The 23,222-nt window shown below is 40.3% G+C and overlaps 1 protein-coding gene and 1 long non-coding RNA gene across 2 annotated transcripts in view; one reads left to right on the top strand and one right to left on the bottom strand.

Moving 5' to 3' along the window:
• Positions 1–6,116: 6,116 nt before the first annotated feature.
• Positions 6,117–22,660, bottom strand: LOC117529710. The gene is made up of 3 exons (XR_004566079.1): positions 22,532–22,660; positions 8,744–8,752; positions 6,117–6,129 (listed from the first exon to the last, which is right to left on the bottom strand). It is a non-coding gene; the product is annotated as an uncharacterized LOC117529710 (long non-coding RNA).
• The window catches only part of trabd2a (TraB domain containing 2A), a 152,485-nt gene continuing 136,383 nt past the window's right edge, over positions 7,121–23,222 (top strand). Inside the window, exons 1-2 of the mRNA XM_034192562.1 lie at positions 7,121–7,733; positions 15,467–16,027. Of these exons, the coding sequence (XP_034048453.1) occupies positions 7,626–7,733; positions 15,467–16,027 (669 nt within the window). The 5' untranslated portion in view covers positions 7,121–7,625. The remainder of the gene's footprint in view (positions 7,734–15,466; positions 16,028–23,222) is intronic.

Consider the following 23,222-nt stretch of genomic DNA (forward strand, 5'->3'; position numbering starts at 1 on the left):
TCCTTCAAAGCCTTTATAATGGGAAATCTTGATCCAGAATCTGGATCCAGATTACCAACATTCTGTGGAGTCTTCCATGCCCTAATAGCTATCTGTGGTCCAAATTTGGTTAGAATCCGTGAAGTAGTTTTGAAGTAATCCTTCAAAGCCTTTTTTAAAGAGAAATCTTGATCCAAAATCCAGATCCAGATAACCTCCAAAATTCAGTGGAGTCTCCCATGCCCTAATATCTATATCTGTGGTGCAAATTTGGTTTGAATCCGTGAAGTTGTTTTGAAGTAATCCTTCAAAGCCTTCATAAAGAGAAATCTTGATCTAGAATCAAGATCCAGATCACCTCCAAAATTGAGTGGCGTCATCCATGCCCTAATATCTATCTGTGGTGCAAACTTGGTTAGAATCCGTGAAGTAGTTTTGAAGTAATCCTTCAAAGCCTTTATAATGGGAAATCTTGATCCAGAATCTGGATCCAGATTACCAACATTTTGTGGAGTCTTCCATGCCCTAATATCTATCTGTGGTCCAAATTTGGTTAGAATCCGTGAAGTAGTTTGGAAGTAATCCTTCAAAGCCTTTTTAAAAGAGAAATCTTGATCCAAAATCCAGATCCAGATAACCTCCAAAATTCAGTGGAGTCTTCTATGCCCTAATATCTATATCTGTGGTGCAAATTTGGTTTGAATCCGTGAAGTCGTTTTGAAGTAATTCTTCAAAGCCTTCATAAAGAGAAATCTTGATCCAGAATCAAGATCCAGATCACCTCCAAAATTCAGTGGAGTCTTCCATGCCCTAATATCTATCTGTGGTGCAAATTTGGTTAGAATCTGTGAAGCAGCTTTCATGTAATCCTTCAAAGCCTATATAAAGTGAAAAATTGATCCAGAATCCAGATTCATATCCAGATCACCTCCAAAATTTAAATGAATCTACTTAGGCCTAATATGCATCTGTTGTGAAAAGTTTGTCAAAATCTGTGCAGTAGTTTTGATGTAATCCTGCTAAAAGTCAGACAAATAAATAAACACTGATGGTTTTGTTACAGTTTGTGCATGGCACTAAATATCCACCATCACCCAAAGTGTCAAAAAAATAAAAATGAATCACCCAGCTGTCCTGACCAAACACACACACGATGATTCTGATATGATGAACAAACATTCCTCTTATCCCTAAGAGACGGTCCAGAGAAAGGGATGTGTGGGTCACCTGATGGGATCAAATGCATCAGCGTCCGCGGTCTTCATGAACTGAAACGTGTGGTTTGGTTGTGAAATCCTTTTGAAGATTTCTCTGCAGAGATGGAATGGAGTCAGATGTTTGCTCGGGATCCTTCAGAAGGTCTCAGGTCTGTTTGATCTTCAGGAGTGGAGCTGCTTTAAAGTGGAAATGTACAGTTGTACTGCAGGATCCGTCTTGACAGGGGTCATTGGACTCCAATGCAGGCTTCAAATGCACGCTGTGCTAAAAATAATGACGCGTTCAAGCTTTGAAGGACAGCAGCTCTGAAATGGTTGCAGATTTTTTTTTATATATGTTTTTTAATATGTTTCATGGGGTTTTGCACAGACTGAACACAGAACTCATTCAGCTCAGGACTGAAACCTGGACTTTTCATGTTATTACGTCCGCCAAGGATGTAATAAAATCACCTGCATTTATTTATTTATTTGTCTTGATATTAGGCCTTGGAGACTCCATTAAATTTTGGAGGTGATTCAGATTCTGGATCAAGTTTCACTTTATATAGGCTTTGAAGGATTACTGTTAGCAGGATTATGTCAAAACTACTGCACGGATTTTTACGAAATTTTCACCACAGATACATATTAGGCCAGGAAAGACTCCATTAAATTTTGGAGGTGATCTGGATCCAAATCCAGATTCTGGTTCAAGTTTCACTTTATATAGGCTTTGAAGAATTACTGTTGGCAGGATTACGTCAAAACTATGGCACAGATTTTGACAAAATTTTCACCACAGATACATATCAGGCCATGAAAGACTCCATTAAATTTTGGAGGTGATCTGGATCCAAATCCAGATTCTGGTTCAAGTTTCACTTTATATAGGCTTTGAAGGATTACTGTTAGCAGGATTACATCAAAACTACGGCACAGATTTTGACGAAATTTTCACCACAGATACATATTAGGCCATGAAAGACTCCATTAAATTTTGGAGGTGATCTGGATCCAAATCCAGATTCTGGTTCAAGTTTCACTTTATATAGGCTTTGAAGAATTATTGTTAGAAGGATTACATCAAAACTATGGCACAGATTTTGACAAAATTTTCACCACAGATACATATCAGGCCATGAAAGACTCCATTACATTTTGGAGGTGATCTGGATCCAAATCCAGATTCTGGTTCAAGTTTCACTTTATATAGGCTTTGAAGAATTATTGTTAGAAGGATTACATCAAAACTATGGCACAGATTTTGACAAAATTTTCACCACAGATACATATCAGGCCATGAAAGACTCCATTACATTTTGGAGGTGATCTGGATCCAAATCCAGATTCTGGTTCAAATTACACTTTATATAGGCTTTGAAGGATTACTGTTAGCAGGATTACATCAAAACTACTGATTTTGGCGAAATTTTCACCACAGATACATATGAGGCCATGAAAAACTCCATTAAATTTTGGAGGTGATCCAGCTCCAAATCCAGATTCTGGATTCAAGTTTCACTTTATATAAGATTTGAAGGATTACGTCAAAACTACTTCATGGATTCTCACCAAATTTCACGCAACGTACATATATTAGACCATGGAAGACTCCATTACATTTTGGAGGTGATCCGGATCCAAATCCAGATTCTGGATTCAAGTTTCACTTTATATAAGCTTTGAAGGATTACGTCAAAACTACTTCACAGATTCTCACCAAAATTTCACCACGAACCCATATTAGGCCATGGAAGACTCCATTAAATTTTGTTGGTGATCTGGATTCTGGATCAAAATGTCTTTATATACGCTTTGAAGGATTACTTCAAAACTATTCATGGATTCTCACCAAATTTGCACCAGAGATAGATATTTGGGCATGGAAGACTCCACTGAATTTTGAGGGTAGTACAGATCTGGATCCAGATTCTGGATCAAGATTTCTCTTTGGCTTTGAAGGATTACTTCAAAACTACTTTGCAGATTCTCACCAAATTTGCACCACAAATACATATTAAGGAATGGAAGACTCCGCTGAATTTTGGAGGTGATCCTTCTTGGCGGACATCAGAAATCTCTGATTGCTCTTGTTATCTGTTATCCGACCGGACAAACACAAATCCATGAAAACCAGAACGTATCTCTTTGTGTTATTTATCACCACGAAATATGTTTGTGTTTTAGTCGGTGCAGTACCACAAAGTATCCTGTAAAGTCCTTATAATGAATCAACAATGCTATTAAAATGTCTCAGTGTAAAAATGACGTGTCAGGTCTGGGAGCATCCACCTGGATGGCAACCATCCACACAGATGACCCCTCTCGAAATAAGCCATAACCAGGTGGAGCATGGGCTTCTCTTTGGACTCCTCCAGCCACTGAGGCACCTGCATTTCTGGATCATGCCCAGAGAAATGCTCCACGTGACTGAAGACACCTGGTACCAAAAACATTCAGTTGTCACCTTTAGTCACTGCGAACATCCAAGTCTCATATCCACACAGTAAGACAGCAACAAGCAGGATTGTAAAGACTCGAGCCTTTGTTCTCCTGCAGAAGTATCACCAGCGACCTCTTAACTCCAAACTTTCTGCCCAGGTTTTTCTCGGAGGGTAAGTGTCTGTGCCCAGAACCCAGAAGATCACCTCTGTAAAAAGAACATTTCACATTATACAAGAAACTGAGGCTGCATCCCAATTCAGGGGCTAAGTCCTTCTAAGGCTGCATACGTCTAAGGTCTGGCCTGATGGTGGAGGCCAGAGCGAACTGCTCTGAAATGAGACTCTTGAGCCAACCTGATCTCATGCCAGTTCGTGATGGCATCGCAAAGAGTGATTTAATCTATTAGTTCGTGATGCTCTTATGAAATTCGTCACATTTTCATGATGGTATCAGAAAATTTGGGGTGACACGTGAGGGGACCATGGGGGTTATGGTTATGTATGTGGTGTTACTGTAGGATTGGTTATGTTAGGATTGACAGTGTGATGAAAATGTGACTCATTTCGTGATGGGATCATGAAAAAAAAGCTTGAGACTGGGCTGCTCGAACCCGTGGAGCATTTTGCTGTTGTCATTAGATTTTTCCCGCCTCTACCCCCTGTTGCCTGGTAACCTTGGCAGCTGCACGCAACAAGTTAACATAGTGGGTGTAACCTATAATTTAATACTTTTTCAGTACTTATTTACCTATAAATATTACTTATTTAGAATTGCACGTTTTTAATTTTACCATCCATTTTGTCTTAAAAATGGCTCATGGGAAAGGACCTGTTTTTGGGTGAAAGAACGCTCCTACATTCTGAGGGTCCTTCCAAATAGGACAGCCTCGTAGCACCGCTCATGATGTACGCAACTGGATGTGGGACACAGCCTGAAAATACACAAGTTAGTGGAAAGCTCACTAGCAAGAACACAAAACAGACGTAACAATAAGTTACTGACGTGTTGAGAAGAAGAATTGCCACATTGGATTTAAAATGGAGCCTTTTTGCAGCTCAAATGTCTCTACATTAGGGCAGCTGAGTGGACTGGACTACAGATCTGTAGACCTGGGTTCAGTTCCTGGACACACAAGGCTCTTCATCTGAATGGCCCCAGTCCACCCAGCTGTAAATGGGGACCAGCCTTGGCTGGGAGCCTGGGAAAGTAACCTGTGATGGACCGGTGTGCCGGGGGAGTTGTTAATGTTCACACTATGGAATCTGGGAATAAGCACGGGCACCACTGAGCCTCAGGACTGATATAGGACTTAGACCCTGTTCAAACTAGGGTTGGTAACCCAGCTTGAGCAAGATTTGGGCTGAATCCGGCTTGTGTGAAATAGGGTTTTTCTGAATCTTAATGGTGCAAATCAAATTTAAGTTCAACCTACCTCTTGGAGGTGGATTGATTGGGATTTGCCAAGGTCTGAACGTAACTGTGGCTAGAATCGGTCTAGCTTGGGGATCATAGTGTCAAACTTCCTCACTACGTCCGTGAATCCACAGCATCCTCTGTAGTGGGGACAGAAAACAACCTTCTTTCTCTGTGGAGCCTTCTTGGCAAGAAAATCCACCGGATGCTCTCTGACAACAATGTCTCACTGCAGTTTGTGGCAGCATTACAAAAAATGCATTAATCTATGGGTTCGTGACAGGGGCACAAAAATGACCCTTTTTTTGTAACGGGGGGCACAAAATGTGGGGTGATGGGGGGTATAGGCTTAGGAGAGGGTAGACACTTACACTGTGGTTATGGTTAGAGTTAGGAGAAGGGGAGGAGTATAAACAGAAAAATGAAAAAAAAACCTCTGTCACAAAAATTGGGCACTTTTCATTTCGGATGCACAAAAAACAAAACAAAACGTGAGAATGGGCTGGCTCTGATGTCCACATGTACACGCATGGCTTGAATTTGGATTGAGTTTGGATACGTGTGAAGGATGAGCCAGATTTGAAAAACAGCTCTGACCTCTATCCAGCCAGAAAGCAATCTGGATTGAATCCGGCTCAGTCTGGATTGCCAACCCCAGTCTGAACGGGGACCTACTATGTTACTTGTTTGGTTGCTCAACACCAAAGAATGGGTGTATGGGTCTCAAACTGATTCCACAAAGGACCAAGAGGGTGCCGGTTTTCTTTGCAAACCACCTATTCCACCAGGTAATTTCACTCATTAACATCACTGTGAGCAGATGGAATCAGTTAATCAGCGAAATCACCTGGTGGAGTGGGTGGTTGCAAAAACAAAACAAAACAACAACAACAAAAAACCCCAGACACCCTCTTGGTCCTTTCTGCACTCACAGAAATATTTAACCCTAACTTTTAAAATTTATGTAATTTTATTAATGACAAATTCCCATTTACTTTTTTTTTAGATAATTTTAATACAAACCTACCAAATAAACCTTACATGATGCATATTCATTACTGTAATAAATCCCATTTATTTTAAATGCATAATCCTCAGCTTTATGTATTTAGTATTAATAAAATATAATTACTCTAAATCAATAATAATGACAGTATTTATTTAAAATAGGTAACGTAATTACTATGCAATTCAAACAATATACTTTATGTATTTTAAATAAATACTGTCATTATTATTGATTTAGAGTAATTATATTGTATTAATACTAAATACATAAAGCTGAGGATTATGCATTTCAAATGAATATGATTTATTACAGTAATGAATATGCATCATGTAAGGTTTATTTGGTAGGTTTGTATTAAAATTATCTAAAAAAGTAAATGGGAATTTGTTATGTAATAAAATTACATAAATCTTAAAAGTTAGGGTTAAATATTTCTGTGAGTGTGGAATCGGGTTGAGACCCCACAAAGAAAAAAAAAAACTTAAACATGGAACCTCCGCCAGTAAATAACAAAAACAGAACATGTAATAAATCAATAAATGATCAAAAAAAAAATATTTTTTTTTTGACCATGTGAAACAAAGTTTGAGTGAAACCCTGCACTTTTTGTAATGTTCTGTCACTTTAAAAGCAATTAACAATTGTAGGATAATGACGTCAGTAATTTAGTTGGCATGTGACATGTGGCGCAGAACAGTCTACTGGTTTTCTCATGTTAATGTCTCCAGTTTGTATTAATGACTTAAAGACTGAGCAGCGCCTGATAATCGAAGGCGGGATCTGCTCCTGCTGCCAAACTCAAAACAAGGCCCCGACTTTGCACCTTCACATGATGACACCATGTTGGCATTTACAATTAGTACTATTTATTTAGTTCTTTATCCGATCAGTTTACTGGAAAAGTTGGCGCGTGAGATCAGCGCGCTGCCACACCTTCGGTCTGTTGGTCCGAGTAACGGGGAGGCGGGGCGGGGGGGGGGGGGGGGGGTGTTAATCAGATTACTGCTGTGTGCGCGCGTGTGCACGCGTAAAAGAATGGGGGGGGGGGGATGGAGTACTGGGGGTGAAGACTTGGACGCACTGCGCGGAGTTTTACGCGCGACTCGTCTTTCGGAAACAGCGGGTTCATCCTCACCGCACGTGCAGCTGTTCTTTGTTTTTGCGCAAAATCAACAAAACAACAAAGAAGAAAAGTTCTGACTTTTTCCTCGTCTCGTTGGCTTCAGGTGCGGAGTGGAGCGCGGACCTGTTGGCTCAAACCTTTGGATGGTTGCGCGCAAACTTTGACGAAGCCGGAGTTGAGAAGCGGCGATGCAGAGGAGCCGCGGAGGACGGAGCGGAGCCGCCGTGACCCGAAGGGGAAACTCTGTCAGACACGCGTGAAACTGCAGCGTCCGCGTCCACGTCCACGCCAGCATGACTTTGTCCGGCGGTTTGTCGGATGCTTGTCAGATGCTTTTCTTTCTTCTACCTGAGCGCCTGGAGCCGGAGCCGTGGGAATAGGACGTGGAAATCGGAAAAGTTGCCGCAGCACGCGGTGAAGCCAACGCACGGGGAGCGCGCACACTCTGCGGGCGACGATGCGGGGCGCTCTGAGCGCGATCATCCAGTCCTGGATCATCATACTGCTGGTCCGAGCAGACCAGTGGAGGCTGAAGGACTCCGACAGCTGCCAGATGCACAGGAAAGTAAGTCATTCTCACAGCTAATCCCAATCCCAATCCAGGCTGGTGACAGCTGAAGTTGGAGTCAGTTTTTGCCCTTCACAGTAGGTGTTAATATTTTCTTTAAGCAGGACAAACCTCCCACTGTTGCATCTGAACTGCTTTATGACGTAAACGACTATTTAATCTCGATCTGGAATACCCAGAGGACCACAGGTTCTGTTTTCCCAGGACTCAAAATAAAATAATAATAATAATAATAATAATAATAATAATGATAATAATCTACAAAACTGTACAAATACGCAAGGTACTGCCTGAATATTCATCAGAAAAGCACAATACTGGCGGTGCATTGAGTGATTAAATGATTCTACAACCCCTGGCAAAAATTATGGACTCACCGGCCTCAGAGGATGTTCATTCAGTTGTTTAATTTTGTAGAAAAAAAGCAGATCACAGACATGACACAAAACTAAAGTCATTTCAAATGGCAACTTTCTGGCTTTAAGAAACACTATAAGAAATCAAGAAAAAAGATTGTGGCAGTCAGTAACGGTTACTTTTTTAGACCAAGCAGAGGAAAAAAATATGGAATCACTCAATTCTGAGGAAAAAATTATGGAATCACCCTGTAAATTTTCATCCCCCAAATTAACACCTGCATCAAATCAGATCTGCTCATTGACATTGACCCTATGCCATGACATTGACCCTATGTGTCTTTTTGCAAGGAATGATTTTGCAGTTTTTGCTCTATGGCAAGATGCATTATCATCTTGAAAAATGATTTCATCATCCCCAAACATCCTTTCAGTTGTCCAAAATATCAACATAAACTTGTGCATTTATTGATGATGTAATGACAGCCATCTCCCCAGTGCCTTTACCTGACATGCAGCCCCATATCATCAATGACTGTGGAAATTTACATGTTCTCTTCAGGCAGTCATCTTTATAAATCTCATTGGAAAGGCACCAAACAAAAGTTCCAGCATCATCACCTTGCCCAATGCAGATTCGAGATTCATCACTGAATATGACTTTCATCCAGTCATCCACAGTCCACAATTGCTTTTCCTTAGCCCATTGTAACCTTTTTTTTTCTGTTTAGGTGTTAATGATGCCTTTCGTTTAGCTTTTCTGTATGTAAATCCCATTTCCTTTAGGCGGTTTCTTACAGTTCGGTCACAGACGTTGACTCCAGTTTCCTCCCATTTGTTCCTCATTTGTTTTGTTGTACATTTTTCAATTTTTGAGACATATTGCTTTAAGTTTTCTGTCTTGACGCTTTGTCTTCCTTGGTCTACCAGTATGTTTGCCTTTAACAACCTTCCCATGTTGTTTGTATTTGGTCCAGAGTTTAGACACAGCTGACTGTGAACAACCAACATCTTTTGCAACATTGCGTGATGATTTACTCTCTTTTAAGAGTTTGATAATCCTCTCCTTTGTTTCAATTGACATCTCTCGTGTTGGAGCCATGATTCATGTCAGTCCACTTGGTGCAACAGCTCTCCAAGGTGTGTTCACTCCTTTTTAGATGCAGATTAACGAGCAGATCTGATATGATGCAGGTGTTAGTTTTGGGGATGAAAATTTACAGGGTGATTCCATAATTTTTTCCTCAGAATTGAGTGATTCCATATTTTTTTCCTCTGCTTGGTCTAAAAAAGTAACCGTTACTGACTGCCACAATCTTTTTTTCTTGATTTCTTATAGTGTTTCTTAAAGCCAGAAAGTTGCCATTTGAAATGACTTTAGTTTTGTGTCATGTCTGTGATCTGCTTTTTTTCTACAAAATTAAACAACTGAATGAACATCCTCCGAGGCCGGTGATTCCATAATTTTTGCCAGGGGTTGTACATTTCTGCATGAGTGGTAAACATTAACTGGTTACTTTCGGGCATTTTTAAGAATTTGTTGAATAATACAACAAAAAGCTGCACTGAAAAAAGAGAATATTTGAACCAACTTAAAGTGTTACAATTTGTAAAAACCTGAATGAATTAAGTTGTTTGAACTTTAAGTTTGTAAGTTAGAGTTGTTTTAACTTTCAAACTTAAGTTCAAACAACTTAATTCATTCAGGTTTTTTACAAATTGTAACACTTTTATAAGTTGGTTCAAACATTCTCATTTTCAGTGTGTGCAGCGATTAAGAATCTTTTTTTTTTTTTTTTAGCACTTTGGACAAAAGTTTATCTGACTGATTTGTGTGCATTGCACTTCCTGGTGATTGATTGTTTTGTTTGTTTACTTATTGAGGGGCATTCATAGAAATTTTCTGAAATTTGGTACAAACAATTCTTGGTGGACCGTCGGTCTTTTTGTGGCAAATTGTACTTTCTGACCTTCAAGAAGGGAAAATTCTTTTTTTCATGCCGTTAAATTTACTTGAGAAAATCTGTTATTATATTTATATGGTTAAAAATGTCCTTGTTCCTAGAATGACTGAAGTACAAGGACATTTTTCCCCCCAAAATTCTGTATATAGAGTCCTTGAATAAATATGTACCTACACAAAGATTCTAAAGGCCCCCTTGACCCCACAAAAAGTCCAAACATAAAACCTGCCATCTACTGATTTTATTTAAATTTTGTGTAGACATGGGTTTTGTGGCCAATTTGAATCTCCATGTCCCCTCTAGGGCCCTGAGAAGGATAACATACATATGACTTAGTTGGTGCCAATTTACCCATAATTGGTCAAAATTCGTCTTTGTTTGACTGAAGGACTTCATGGTCTCTTATTTCCCCCCTTTTTCATTAATGTATGATTTCATATTTTCTTTGCATCAGTTTTCTTCTCATCCACATGTTCTGTGTGAATCGCGACACATCTGGATGTTTCTTGCACCCTGAAAACTGACCCGCCATCTCTAGAAGGGTGTTGTGCAAATTACTTTATCTTAGTTAAATTTTCCGAAATCCATAAAAAGTTTGGAAATTTGAACAACACTTCCATTTTTGGACTACAGCTTGGTCCAGGACTAATTCTGGAATATTTCTGATTCACATATTGCACCGACACTACAAATTCTCATGAGTTGCAGTTATTTGAAAATCATTTGGAAACAGCCCAGTCTCACGTTATTGTTTTTTTTTGTTTGTTTGTTGTTTTTTTTCATGTGCCCACTTTTCGTGACACTTTTTTTTTTAAATTTTGCAATTTATAATCTTCCCCTTCTCTTAACTCTAACCATAGTTTGAGTGACAGAGTGGATAAAGAAAAGCAGCAGTTTCTTCTTTCATTTCTGTGTAACTTTGAGGGGGGGTGCCACACTACAGCGCCTCCCAAAGGTCCGGGACTGAAGTGATGATGTCATGATGAAGGGTCTTTGAACACTGAAGGAGGCAGACGGGCTGTTTAGAAGTGAGCCGCGACCCCATAAATTTAAAAACCAGCTTCATTCACACAGTGCTATATTCTTCTGGCTCATAGACCTCATGAACCCCCCCCGCCCCCCAGACTCCCTCAGTCTGACACCTCTACTTTAACCTTTTATACTTTACACCTGCACACATTGGAATTTAATGTGTGATAAAATGAGTTTTACCCAAAGTGATGTGCAAAAGTTTTAGGCACCCTAAATTTTTGGCTTTTTCTTGGGGGGTCAGTGGGTCAAAAGAATATCAAATTTGAAATGTTCAAACTCTATTTCAACAAAAATCTAATGAATTTTGTTTTTATTTCACTGAAAAAAAATCAAGTGTAGAATTTTTTAATTTTTTCCCAAATATGCTTCCTCTTTGTACTGCCTGGTATATGACATCACAAAGGCAAGTGCTGACGATGTTGCATGTGCCAAATAAAGAAGTTCTGTATTTTTAAGGTGGTATTCTTATTTGTATTTATTTATACCATACCAGTCAAAGTTCGGACTGGATGCACTTTCTCGTTCAATTCTGTTGGCGGTTGTAAACTTGTTGGTTTTCCTGCAGAGACGTGAGGACAAACTGGCACAGTCACTGATGTGTGTATTGTGTGTTTGACACTTGGGCTCTAAGTTGTCTGTTAATAAGTGATTATTGGTCTGTTAGCAGAGCGTTGAACAAACAACCTCTCACAGAGAGTGTTGGGTTTGTGGGCGGAGTCAGACAGCTTTGGCGTTGGTGAATTATAACGTGTGAATTGTATAAAACATTCTGTTGCCCAAAACCTCTCTAGTTTCCAACTGATGTAGTTATTTTCACCCCCAGGTTGGATAAATGGGAAGTGTAGTTGCGCTCATCTGTTGTAAGCACACACGTCACTCTGAAGACTCCTGATCACATCCACACTCTGAAGTGAAGCAGAGTTGGACCTAGTTAGGTCTTTGCTGGGATACGACTTTGGAACACCAGGAGCTGTGAGCAGGTTTTTACAAGTAAAACTGGTGCTGCATCAGAAAGAGCGTCTGGCTTCTGCCAAATCCTAATATGGATGTGTACCAGATCGCTATGCTGACCCTAAACAAATGGGGGCATCTGAACTTTGTGGTATTCTGAGGAGCAGTCATCCAGCAATTGTGAGGGAGCAGAAAACAATAAAGAAACAATACAGATTCTTTATCATTTTAACCAGTACAAAGAAAGGTAAGGTGCAAATCTTTCATTGCAAATATAAACCTGAGTAAACCACAAGCAGACTTGAAAGGTCAGCAGAAGGAAAGACAAATAAACATAAAATTTAACTGAATGAAAGAGGTATGTCCAGAGTGCATATATATATATATACAAGGTCTGTTAGAAAAGTATCGGACCTTTTTATTTTTTTCAAAAACCTGATGGATTTGAATCATGTGTGCTTGCAAGAGCAAACCTTGAACCTTCGTGCGCATGCGTGAACTTTTCCACGCCTGTCGATTGCAAAAAAAGATAAGATAAAAGTATGTACAAAACTGTGAATATTTCAGTGGCAGTGGATATTGGACATAAACAACTATTGCACTTATTTCAACTGTGTCATGTGACCTGGCTGTTTGGTTTCAGTGGCATTCAAAGCTCTAACAGCAGTTGGGTAGAAACTGCTTTTCAATCTATTTGTTCTTGTTTTAATGGCCCTGTACCATCTGCCTGATGGCAGTAGCTCAAACAGAGAGTGGCCAGGGTGGGATGAGTCCTTTAGGATGGTGTTGGTTCTCCTGAGACAGTAAGAGCCGTGAAGGTCTTCCAGTGTGGGTAAAGGGCACCCAATGAATTTCTCTGCCAGTAGCACCATAGACTATAGTTTTTCCAGCCTAGGCTCGTGTTTTTTTTTTGTGTGCAGATTTTCATGAAACATTTTTTTTAATTTAACCATAACCATAGTATTAGTGTCTACCCTCCCCTAACCTTAACCACAACCCCCCCACAGACCCCCTGTCACCCCACACTTCGTGCACTCGTTATGATATTAAATCGTGTCCCATCACGAAAAGTGTCACATTTTCATGTCCCCGTCACAAACCCATAGATTAATGTACTTTTCGTAATGCCGCCATGAACTACCATGAGACTGGGTTGAGTTTTCCCTGCTCATGATGCGGTGCAGTAATCAGGTTCATCTTGCACGGTTGCATCAAATTACAACATTTCAGTCAAGACAAAAGCAAAAACTGATGCAGAAATCAAAAACCTTGATAAATCTGGCATGTACCATATAATATTATTATTTACTAGAACACAACCTGGAGGTTACTGTTACTTTGCATGGACACTGATATTGTATAACTACTTGCCAAAGGTGGTCCAATAATGTCATTATCTGCTCACTACTTTGGTACGCTCTAGAATGTAGGGTTTTTTTGCTTTGTTTTTAATACCATGTTATTGTCGCACAATGTGGTTGTACCCTGTTCAACAGCAGCCCCCACCACACATCCTCTCTCACCTCCCGCCCCAGGACTTCTGATGGAAGCGCGATGACAGCATGTCATATGTTTATTGGCTGCTGGAACAAAAATCCAAGACGATGGAATACGCTACCAGAAAGATGTATTTCTTTATAAATGTAATATGTTTGTGTTTTATCTATTATTTTGTAAAAGTTAGTGAGAAATTAACACTTTAAAATGTAAAAACTCTCTTTTATTGTAATCAGAAAGTATCTTTGACATCTTACCAAGAAGCTAGCTAGTGATACAGGTGCAAACTTGGGTTTTGTCAGGTACAGATGAAAAGTTCATAGTGGCAGTATGTTATGTGTTTAAGTGATAGTGGATGCGATGTTATATATGCCTGTGAGGTGTAAGTGACAGTAATAATAATGGTTTTATTCTGTGCCCTATGGTTGATTATCAAACCTCTATTTATGGTTAGAAACCTGCCATGTCATTAGCAGCCCAAGATGGAGGGTGGATAATCAACCATAGCGCCCTCCAAAATGATGTTATTGTATATTCTACTTTTTATCCTCCCCGTTTGCACTGTTGGGGAGCTCGCCACTGGATAGTCCTTTTGCACACTGTGGAATATGGAGGATATCTCCAATTGGTTCAAAATGCTGCTGCCAGACTTCTGACAGGAAGCAGAACGTTTGACCACATTACACCTATTTTGGCATCTCTTCACAGGCTTCCTGTCCCTGTGAGATCAGATTTTAAGGTTTTGCTACTAACCTATAAAATTGTTCACGAACTGCCACATCCCTACCAAGATGACCTACTTAAACCTTACGTACCGGCCCAGGCTCTGCGTTCTCAGGGTGCAGGACTAGTTTGTGTCCCTAGGGTTAATAAAAAGTCTGCCGGTCACAGAGCTTTCTGTTATCGTGCCCCTGTTCTGTGGATTGATCTCTCTGCATCAATAGTCAGATTCTGTTGAGACTTTCAACTCCAGACTTAAGACACACTTATTTTTCCTTTTGTATGGCTGGCATACTGGCATAGTATGTTGCTATGCTTTCTAGGCTTTTAAATTAATTTTATTAGTAAATGGAGTGGGCTGCTGCCTCAATTTGATCTAAATTCAGGGTCTTTTATTGAAGTTTAGGGCTTGTGGCCGACGATCACCTTAGTATTTCTTCTGTTTTTCTTGTTGCTTAATGCTGACAAATTATACTGTATTTGTTGTCTTTCTGCTGCCTGATTCCATTTTTTCCTTCTGTTTGAGGTGTGGCTCCATCCAGATATCTTCTGCAGATCTCCCGTTCTGTGCACCAGCACAGGCTTCTAAAATTTCCTGTATATTTGTATTGTCAATTGTGTTGGTAGCATGGCCCAAGCAGAGGGTCACCCCTTTGAGTATGGTCTGCTTGAGATTTCTTCCTCAAATCATCAGAGGGAGTTTTTCCCTTTACCACTCTCACATGTGTGCTTGCTCTAGGGGTTTCGTAAGGTTAGACTTTCCTTGAGTGAAGCGCCTTGAGGCAACTCTGTTGTGATTTGCCGCTATATATATGAAATAAATTGAATTGATATTGGGTGGATGGAGGTGGAGAAGGCGGAGCTGCTGCAGGAACAGTGTGGTCAACTGCATCATCAAAAATGCAATGCAACACTTTCTAACACAGATTCCTCTGAAAGGCAAAGATGAATGACAGTGTGATTGATTTAAAACATTTGATGCACAAAACACACCAATGATTAATGAAGAGACTAAATACAGCCCATTAACACCCTGCGCTTTACTTTGCAATCAGACTACACACTGTGTAAATAGCAAACTAGAGTTGGATACACCTCAAATGCGACTGTGCCCCGTGCTGTAGACCCTGCATTCAGACCATCAAGACTGGGGCTTTGGAGACTTACTTTTCACCTTCTTGTGGTAAAACCCTCCTCTTTCTCTCTGCAGCAAACTGACCTGAACTCATTCCTGTGGACAGTAAAACGTGACCCTCCCTCCTACTTCTATGGCACAATCCACGTGCCCTACACCCGCGTTTGGGACTTCATCCCTGAAAACTCCAAGCAGGCCTTCCAAGAGAGCAACATTGTCTACTTTGAGCTGGACCTCACCGACCCGTACACCATCTCGGCCCTGACCAGCTGCCAGCTTCTTCCTCAGGGCGAGAACCTCCAGGACGTCCTGCCCAGAGACATCTACCGCAGACTGAAGAGGCACCTTGAGTACGTCAAACTCATGATGCCTTCGTGGATGACTCCAGATCAGAGAGGGAAGGGACTCTACGCCGATTACCTTTTCAACGCCATAGCTGGGAACTGGGAGAGGAAGCGTCCCGTCTGGGTGATGCTGATGGTGAATTCGTTAACGGAGGCAGATATTAAGACGCGGGGGGTGCCGGTGTTGGATCTGTACCTGGCGCAGGAGGCGGAGAGGATGAGGAAGAGGACGGGGGCTGTTGAGAAGGTGGAGGAACAGTGCCATCCACTCAACGGACTCAACTTCTCCCAGGTGAGTTTGAGTATTTACTGACAGGTAGTTACAAGATAGTAAATTAACATAAAATAATTACGTAGATCAAGTCAGTAGTGTGTTACAGAGAATATCTCTCCTTCCTCTGTGTCTTTTCCACCAGCTTGTCTGCTTAAGACACTCTTAGGTTTCTTAAAAGTCCTCCTCGCTCCTCTTACAAGTTTGGCACCTTAGGAGCTCTCATAAGGCCAAAGGTTCTTTGAGGTCAACTTTCATCATACCAAGGGAAAATTCGGAGAAATGTCTAAGAATTCGAGGAATTCTAAGATTTTTCTTAGAATAACATCACGAGGAGCTATTTTTAGACTTAGGCTGCTTCGTGGATACAGGCCCAGGTGTCTGAGGTGCAGTGTTGTATAGTAACGAAGTAAAAATACTTCACTACTGTACTTAAGTATGTTTTGGGAGACTTTGTACTTTACTTGAGTTTTTTTAATTCAGCTTACTTTCACTTTTACTTCACTACATTTCCAACCTTAATTGCATACTTCTACTCCGATACATTTTCTATTTGCCATGCCGTTACTCGTTACAAAAAAAACCCCACACACACGCACACACACACAAATAAAGTCGTGTTTTCACGCAGAGACACCACTGATTACTAGTGACTGCAACAAAGTCAGGCTGATTTGTCATGAGGCATGTCTGGTAGGCTTTTTTATAGTTGCGCACTTGGGGGGTGTTTGTCAGGAAAATGATCATTTCTCTGCATTGATTACAGACCTGCAGCGGGTCTGTAATCAACTTTTCTGCAGCACGGCTTTGCTTTGAACCTTGAACCAATCAAAGCAGTGATTCGCAGGTCGAAGCAGTGCTTCAATCTACGATTCGTGGATTTTATTTCGCTTTATCCTAATTTTTCCCCGCTAAAACCCTGAAGAGCATATGTCTGTGAGTAATATTTAAGAGTTTTATGTTAAACCGACCTGTTATGGTCTTCTGAAACAGTTGATAGATGTATTTTATAACTTAACTACGGGACCGATGCTAACACGTTAGCATGTCTATGGTGTTTTCAATGTTAAAGGTAGCATTAAGCTGTTCGCATCAGCACGTTTGTGTTGATTTGTGTTCGTTGTCGTAAAAGAGTCAAATTGTAATTTTTTAAATTTATTTTTATTCATATATTATAGCAACAACTGAACTGGGACTGAACTTTCTTTTTTACGAGGTACAGCTGAAGAAACGTGTGCACAGTGTACACCGGACATTCAGATCTGCCATGAAGCAGACGTTAAATGCAGTGAAGTGCAAACGGAAATTTTAATAAAACATCTCATGCAGTGAAGTATCTGCGAGTTCTCCACATCGTGGAGCCTCTGTTGAGGGAAAACACAGAAAGACTTGCATACTTTCCTTTTGCCAGTATTTAATATACTGTGTGGTTCCGTCTGCATCCTGTACTTGATGATGTATCCGCTGACAATTAAAAGGGTCATTTTAAACACTTTTTCAATAAGCTTCCAAACTGAACATCGCCGATGGCTATCGAATTTGTGGGAGATGAAAGCTCCAGCCAACAAATGAGATAAAAGGGTTAACTTTATGTTGCATTGTATATGCACAATGGCGAAGTTAAGAAAGCAACAGTTAACTGACTAAATCGTGTTGCCCCTTCGCGCCCTGAAGGTAGTTTCTCGATTTTTACCATACTATAAGTAATACCACCCCGCCTTAAGGTAATTTCTTTTTGTATAATGCCCATGTGTCGCATATCAAAATGTTCAGAACAGTCTCAGCTTACTGAATGTGAATGTGAGATAGATTAGTCTAGAACTCTGTGCAAATATCAGCAGAAACATGATGAAAAGTTGACCAACAACCAGGAGAGCGTCATTAGGGCTCTAATGGTTAACTAATGTTAAATGCTAGTTTTCAGTCGCCATTCTGTCTGTGCACTTCATTCACTTAAATTCTCTACAACATTCTGACTGAAGTAATAATATAATAATAATAATAAAAATAATAATTTATTAATTTATATAGCGCCAAATCACGAGTAATCGCCTCAAGGCGCTTCACAAGCATTTAAAAGCAGAATAAAATGAAACAAGATTAAAATACAATAAAAAATTTAACCATAAAAAATTAAAAGAAGTAAAATAAATAAAACGTATATATATAAAAAAGACACAATAAAATACTAATGATAAAACAAGGAGAAGAGATGTGTCTTCAGCCTGGCTTTAAAAGTCTCCACAGAGTCCGACTGTCGTATTTGTGCAGGCAGATCATTCCACAGAGCTGGAGCGCGGTGATAAAAAGCTCTGTAACCTGCTGACCTGACCGCTGAAGTAAAATAAAATGCGTAACATACTGTTAACTCTGTGCTGCCGTTTACAGACGCTGTTTGACCATGTTGCCGGCTTAGAGGAATCAGTCAGGAATCCATGAAAACTTGGTATGCTGTTGAATTTGGATGAAACCAATCAAAATTGGACACAACAATGTTTGAAATATTTCTTCCCCTGTTTTTGACAAAGCTTCATTTTAAATGTTTTTCTTTGCACACACTCATGCTAAATTAGTATAAACACTGTTAGCAAGAGCTAGCCCGGAAATGACCAGACAGCAGGATGATCTGAAACACAAACCCTAGTGCAGTCCGTTACAGGACTACCTGCCCGTTATAGGAGATGTTTAAAGTTCATCCCAAATAAGATGCCAGCAACCAATGTGCAATGTTGCATAAAAACAGGGATGTTGGGCTTTTTACATCTGCTTACAAATTCGTTTTCAACAAGTCAAGTTACATTTATATTCTGCCCATTCTCACAAAAATTTGCAAAAATACAATGCACAAATATTTGTACATCTTTTAATGTATTAGTCACATGAATTGGTACATATCCTACTTATTCAAATGATTTTGTTACCAACTGCAAGACAGTGGATTAAAAGTTGTCTGATCTTAACCGAAATGCAAATATACATTTTTGAACATCAAATGCAAAATATTTACATTAAATACAGCATTTACGTAACTTTATTTACGCCAAACACATCATGAGATTATGTTGTTTTAGTTTAACCTGCTTTGCTTTGATGTCGGGAGGAGAATCATTCGATGTGCTTCTGTAAAGGTGCCTTGACACTTGCACAAATTTGATCCATGCACCGGTACGCAATCTGCCATTCCAGAGCGAAAACTCGTAAACTGTGCATGGCTGCATGCAAGTGCGCAAAGAAAATTTTGAAATGTTAAAAACTGCATCCGTGCAGTGCATCACAGTACAGCTCATCTGAACGATTATGACAAGATTTTAAATCTGTCATAAATATAACTTTACAGATACACATAAGAAGGAATGAAAATGAAACTGTTTACCGATCCACTACAATATAAATATTACAAATAATTACCTTTGAGACGATTCCAAATACATTCTCCACATCATGAAGCGCACGAGAACAGCTGCAGGTGTCAAAAATTCCTCTGTGATTCCGGAGCGATTACAGGTAGTTTCATCAGCCAAACTCTGAGACCAAATTATTAATCCACTATGAAATAATTATTTTATATAATGCAGTGTTCAGCGGCACAAAGTGCAGCATCCAGCGGAACGCAGCGGGTGACAATGGCACGACGAATTGCGTGGCAGTGCAGGGGTTAAATACATGCAAGTGTCAAGCTGCCTTAACTTGGCGGGAATCACGTCATTTGTCATTCCAACACATTCGCTTGTTAAGGTGCGCTGACACTTGCACGACTTTGAGTCACGCACTTGCACAGCCTGTGTCATGCCAGAGAGTAAACTCATCTTTAATGGGTGTAGACTGAACGTGAGAGGGGCGCCAGCATATGCAATTGCACAAAGGGAATTTTGAAATGTTCACAAAATCTTTCAAGTATAAATGTCATGCAACGTGGTGCCATCTGCTCGCCAGCACTACATGCAGCTCGTCAAGTCGAGTAAAGAAGTGAACAGAGCGAGTGGTTGTGTCAGCGCGCCGCATCAGAACACAGCTCGTCTGAAAGATTATAACGAAATGTTAAATCTATCATAAACATAATTTTACAGCTGCACATAAGAAAGAAAGAACATGCAACTGTTTTACCAAGCCATGACAATATAAACCTTACAAATAATTACCTTTTTTACCAGTGTGGTTCTCCATCTTTTGCATCCAAAGAAAGCAACATTTCTCTTGAGAATCTGTAAAATTTTGACTTACTGGGTTCAATGTTGCAGACACAATATTTGAAGTGAGCAGGGGAATTCAGTTGTGGTTTCTTCTTGTTCGGACATAAAACTCTTCAATCACCCATCATGTGATTAGGGACTGAAAACTCATCCTGACTTGTGCAAAATTCCACCAGAGTAATTCACTTAAAAAATGGCTGAGTTTGGAATTTGGACAAATCTGGAGATATTACAGCTTGAGACCAGTTTGATTCAGCCTAACAGTAGTGCTACTACTAAAGCTTGAAGGCCTAAAGGTATTTATTTATTTGAGCAAGCATTTGGCTATGTTTTATGTTGAAAGTAGGGACATGCTATTAGCGGTGCACATATGTTCTAAACAGCGACACGCGTGACAGATGCTTTTTGAATGTCGCAGGCTTCCAGCGTCCCAAAAATCCTTTATCATTCATTAAAATGCTCCGGGTACTTTAACGGAATTATATTTAGAAGGTTTGTTGTGTTTGGTGGCCAAGTGATTAAGTGTGTTTGTTTCCAGTGTGGAAAGTTCCTGGTTCAAACCTCCTGCCCATTCTCCAATCTGGAGTTACATCAGGAAGGGCATCCGGCATAAAAGTTGTGCCAAATCAACATGCAGGTTCACCTCTGACCTGCTGTGGTGACCCTGAGTGAAAACATGGGGGGGGGGTTGGATAGTGAATTTGAGGTCAGATACATGTTATTTATTCACAGTGTTTTGAATCCTTCTGAATGTGCTAAACTGACTTTAAAAAATCATATTTTACAAAAGGACATGTGTGAAACATGATAGCTTTGATGAATTGGTGATTCCAAGTACGCACTCGTCCCTTCCCAGTGTCTTCAGGCGACTGGGTCCCTCCCATAATCTCAGTCTTTCTCCTCACAAAGTCCCGAGGGACCCTGTGAAACTTCACAGCTGTTTGTTTGTCTGCATCCCTATTTGCACATCTGTAATCAACGTGTTTTTGCCCCATCGTCCGTTTCCATGTTTGATTGCCAAGATGATGTATAAGCACTACAGAGTATGGCGGTCGCACTGATGGGCCACTTTAGGAGAACGTACCTGGGAGTAACAATCCATCAAATTTCCCCATAGTGATGTCATACTGTTACTGTCCTGAGAAGTCAATATACCGTGATATTAATTTTTGGTCATATCGCCCACCCCTAACCATAGGGTTCCATTGGTGAGGTGATTAGATTTTACGCTTGCTTGCTGCGTACATTTTGATCTTATGAGGATTAAGTGGATGTTGTCCAACAGTTATGTCTCAGCAATGCTTCAGGATGGAGACTTTATGTTGTCAATATGTGTACAGTCAACTACATAAGACGGCCACAGACAAAGACACCACAGTAACTGCAGTGACATTTGGGATAATTCACTCCAGCAGCAATAACTCCGGAATGCATATATGATAATATATGAAGCCTAAATCTTGGTGGGACATTAAGCAATACAAGTGGTGCTTGTACAATCTGCCTGCTTGTGTAAATGAGCTTGTTTTTCTATTTTTATTTCTAAAGTACAATGAATTACATTTTCTTTATTCACAGCGCTAATCTGGGTAAGCATGACTGCTCTTATTCTCGCACGGCACCTCGTCTTTTGATGAGCGGCCTCATCTTTTCCCATTACACTAAGTGAGCCTGTTGAGGACAACATTGGCCGTATGAAGGGACACTGTTGTTGGAAGCCCACAGGACATTCCACACCTCAGTGGAGCAGATCCACTAATGAAAGTGTTGTTTCTTTCCTCTCATCAGTGGGAGTAATGGTGCATGGAAAGGTGATGAATGCACGTCTCGGAGTATGTGTGTGAGAACAGGGAGGGAGGAATGTTTGAAACCTACTGGGTCCATTCATGGCTAAGAGGGCCGACAACAAGGAGAGCTGAGATGAGGTCTGAGATCACAAGAACGTCCATTAAGGAAGGAAGGCGTGACTCTGTTTCCATTAAAGGAATCATGGCGTTACCTCCGTATGACAACCTCAACTTCAGTCCTCGGGGTTTCCTTTCAGCTGCTGGGTTGCAGGGCTCTGGATTTGCTGGATTTCATGAGTCTTAAGTCTGAAGAAATCCAAACAAAAGCCACTTTAGAGTGTTGGGGGGGAGGGGGTGACCCTTGTTGGTTTGAAAATGCGTTTTCACATTTGATGGAGCAATTCAGTTCTCATTACATTTTCAGTTCTTGTCCTCCTCCTTTTCTTTGATTCTTTGTCCAAGGAGGAGCATAAAACGGAACCAAAACGAAACACAGCTTCTTCCCAGTGATGGGGAAGAAGTTGTGTCCCAGTGGACAGAATCCCAACTCCTTATTACAAAAGTGGACAAAACCCCAGTCTCATGAATAAATATAAATATAAAATATAATAAGGTTAGTGTACTACATTAATGTTGTTGACACCTCTAAACACCTATGGTGTCATTTCAACACAGTGCTCAGGTTTTGGCACCTGATAATCTGATCACTACTTTGAAAAAAATGAAAACTCTTAATAAGTGAGATGGGACTTTAGAATGAGACTGGGATTTTGTCCATTTTTGAAATAAGGAGTTGGGTTTCTGTCCACTAGGATATTGTCCGTTGGGATTTTGTCATGGAACCCTTCTTCCCAATGCGAAGATGAGCATGAAGTACTCAAGAGCACAGATAATTTTAAACCCATCTGTTCCATCACCAGTTTCAAACAATGCTCACCTAAAAGTGGCCATAATGGGCAGATACCTGACAGAGCTTCTGTCCTGATCTGAAGCAACATGATTTGGAGTAAAAGTTACGATGTTATGACAAGCAGAGTGAGGAGTTGAAGCATTGGGGTTTGCGATACTAAGATCTAGGTTTTATGGGCATACCGGAACTCAGACTTCAGCAGAGTGGGTATATGTGAGGAAGGTGTCAGACTTGTTCTTGGAAGAACTTATAGAGCCATCAGGTTGCGAGCAACAATCTAAGTCTCGGTGCTTCCAGTCATACTCTATGGTTGTGAGACTTTGATGCTA

The sequence above is a fragment of the Thalassophryne amazonica genome, chromosome 17 (assembly GCF_902500255.1).
Source record: "Thalassophryne amazonica chromosome 17, fThaAma1.1, whole genome shotgun sequence".
In the NCBI taxonomy this organism is placed as follows: domain Eukaryota; kingdom Metazoa; phylum Chordata; class Actinopteri; order Batrachoidiformes; family Batrachoididae; genus Thalassophryne; species Thalassophryne amazonica.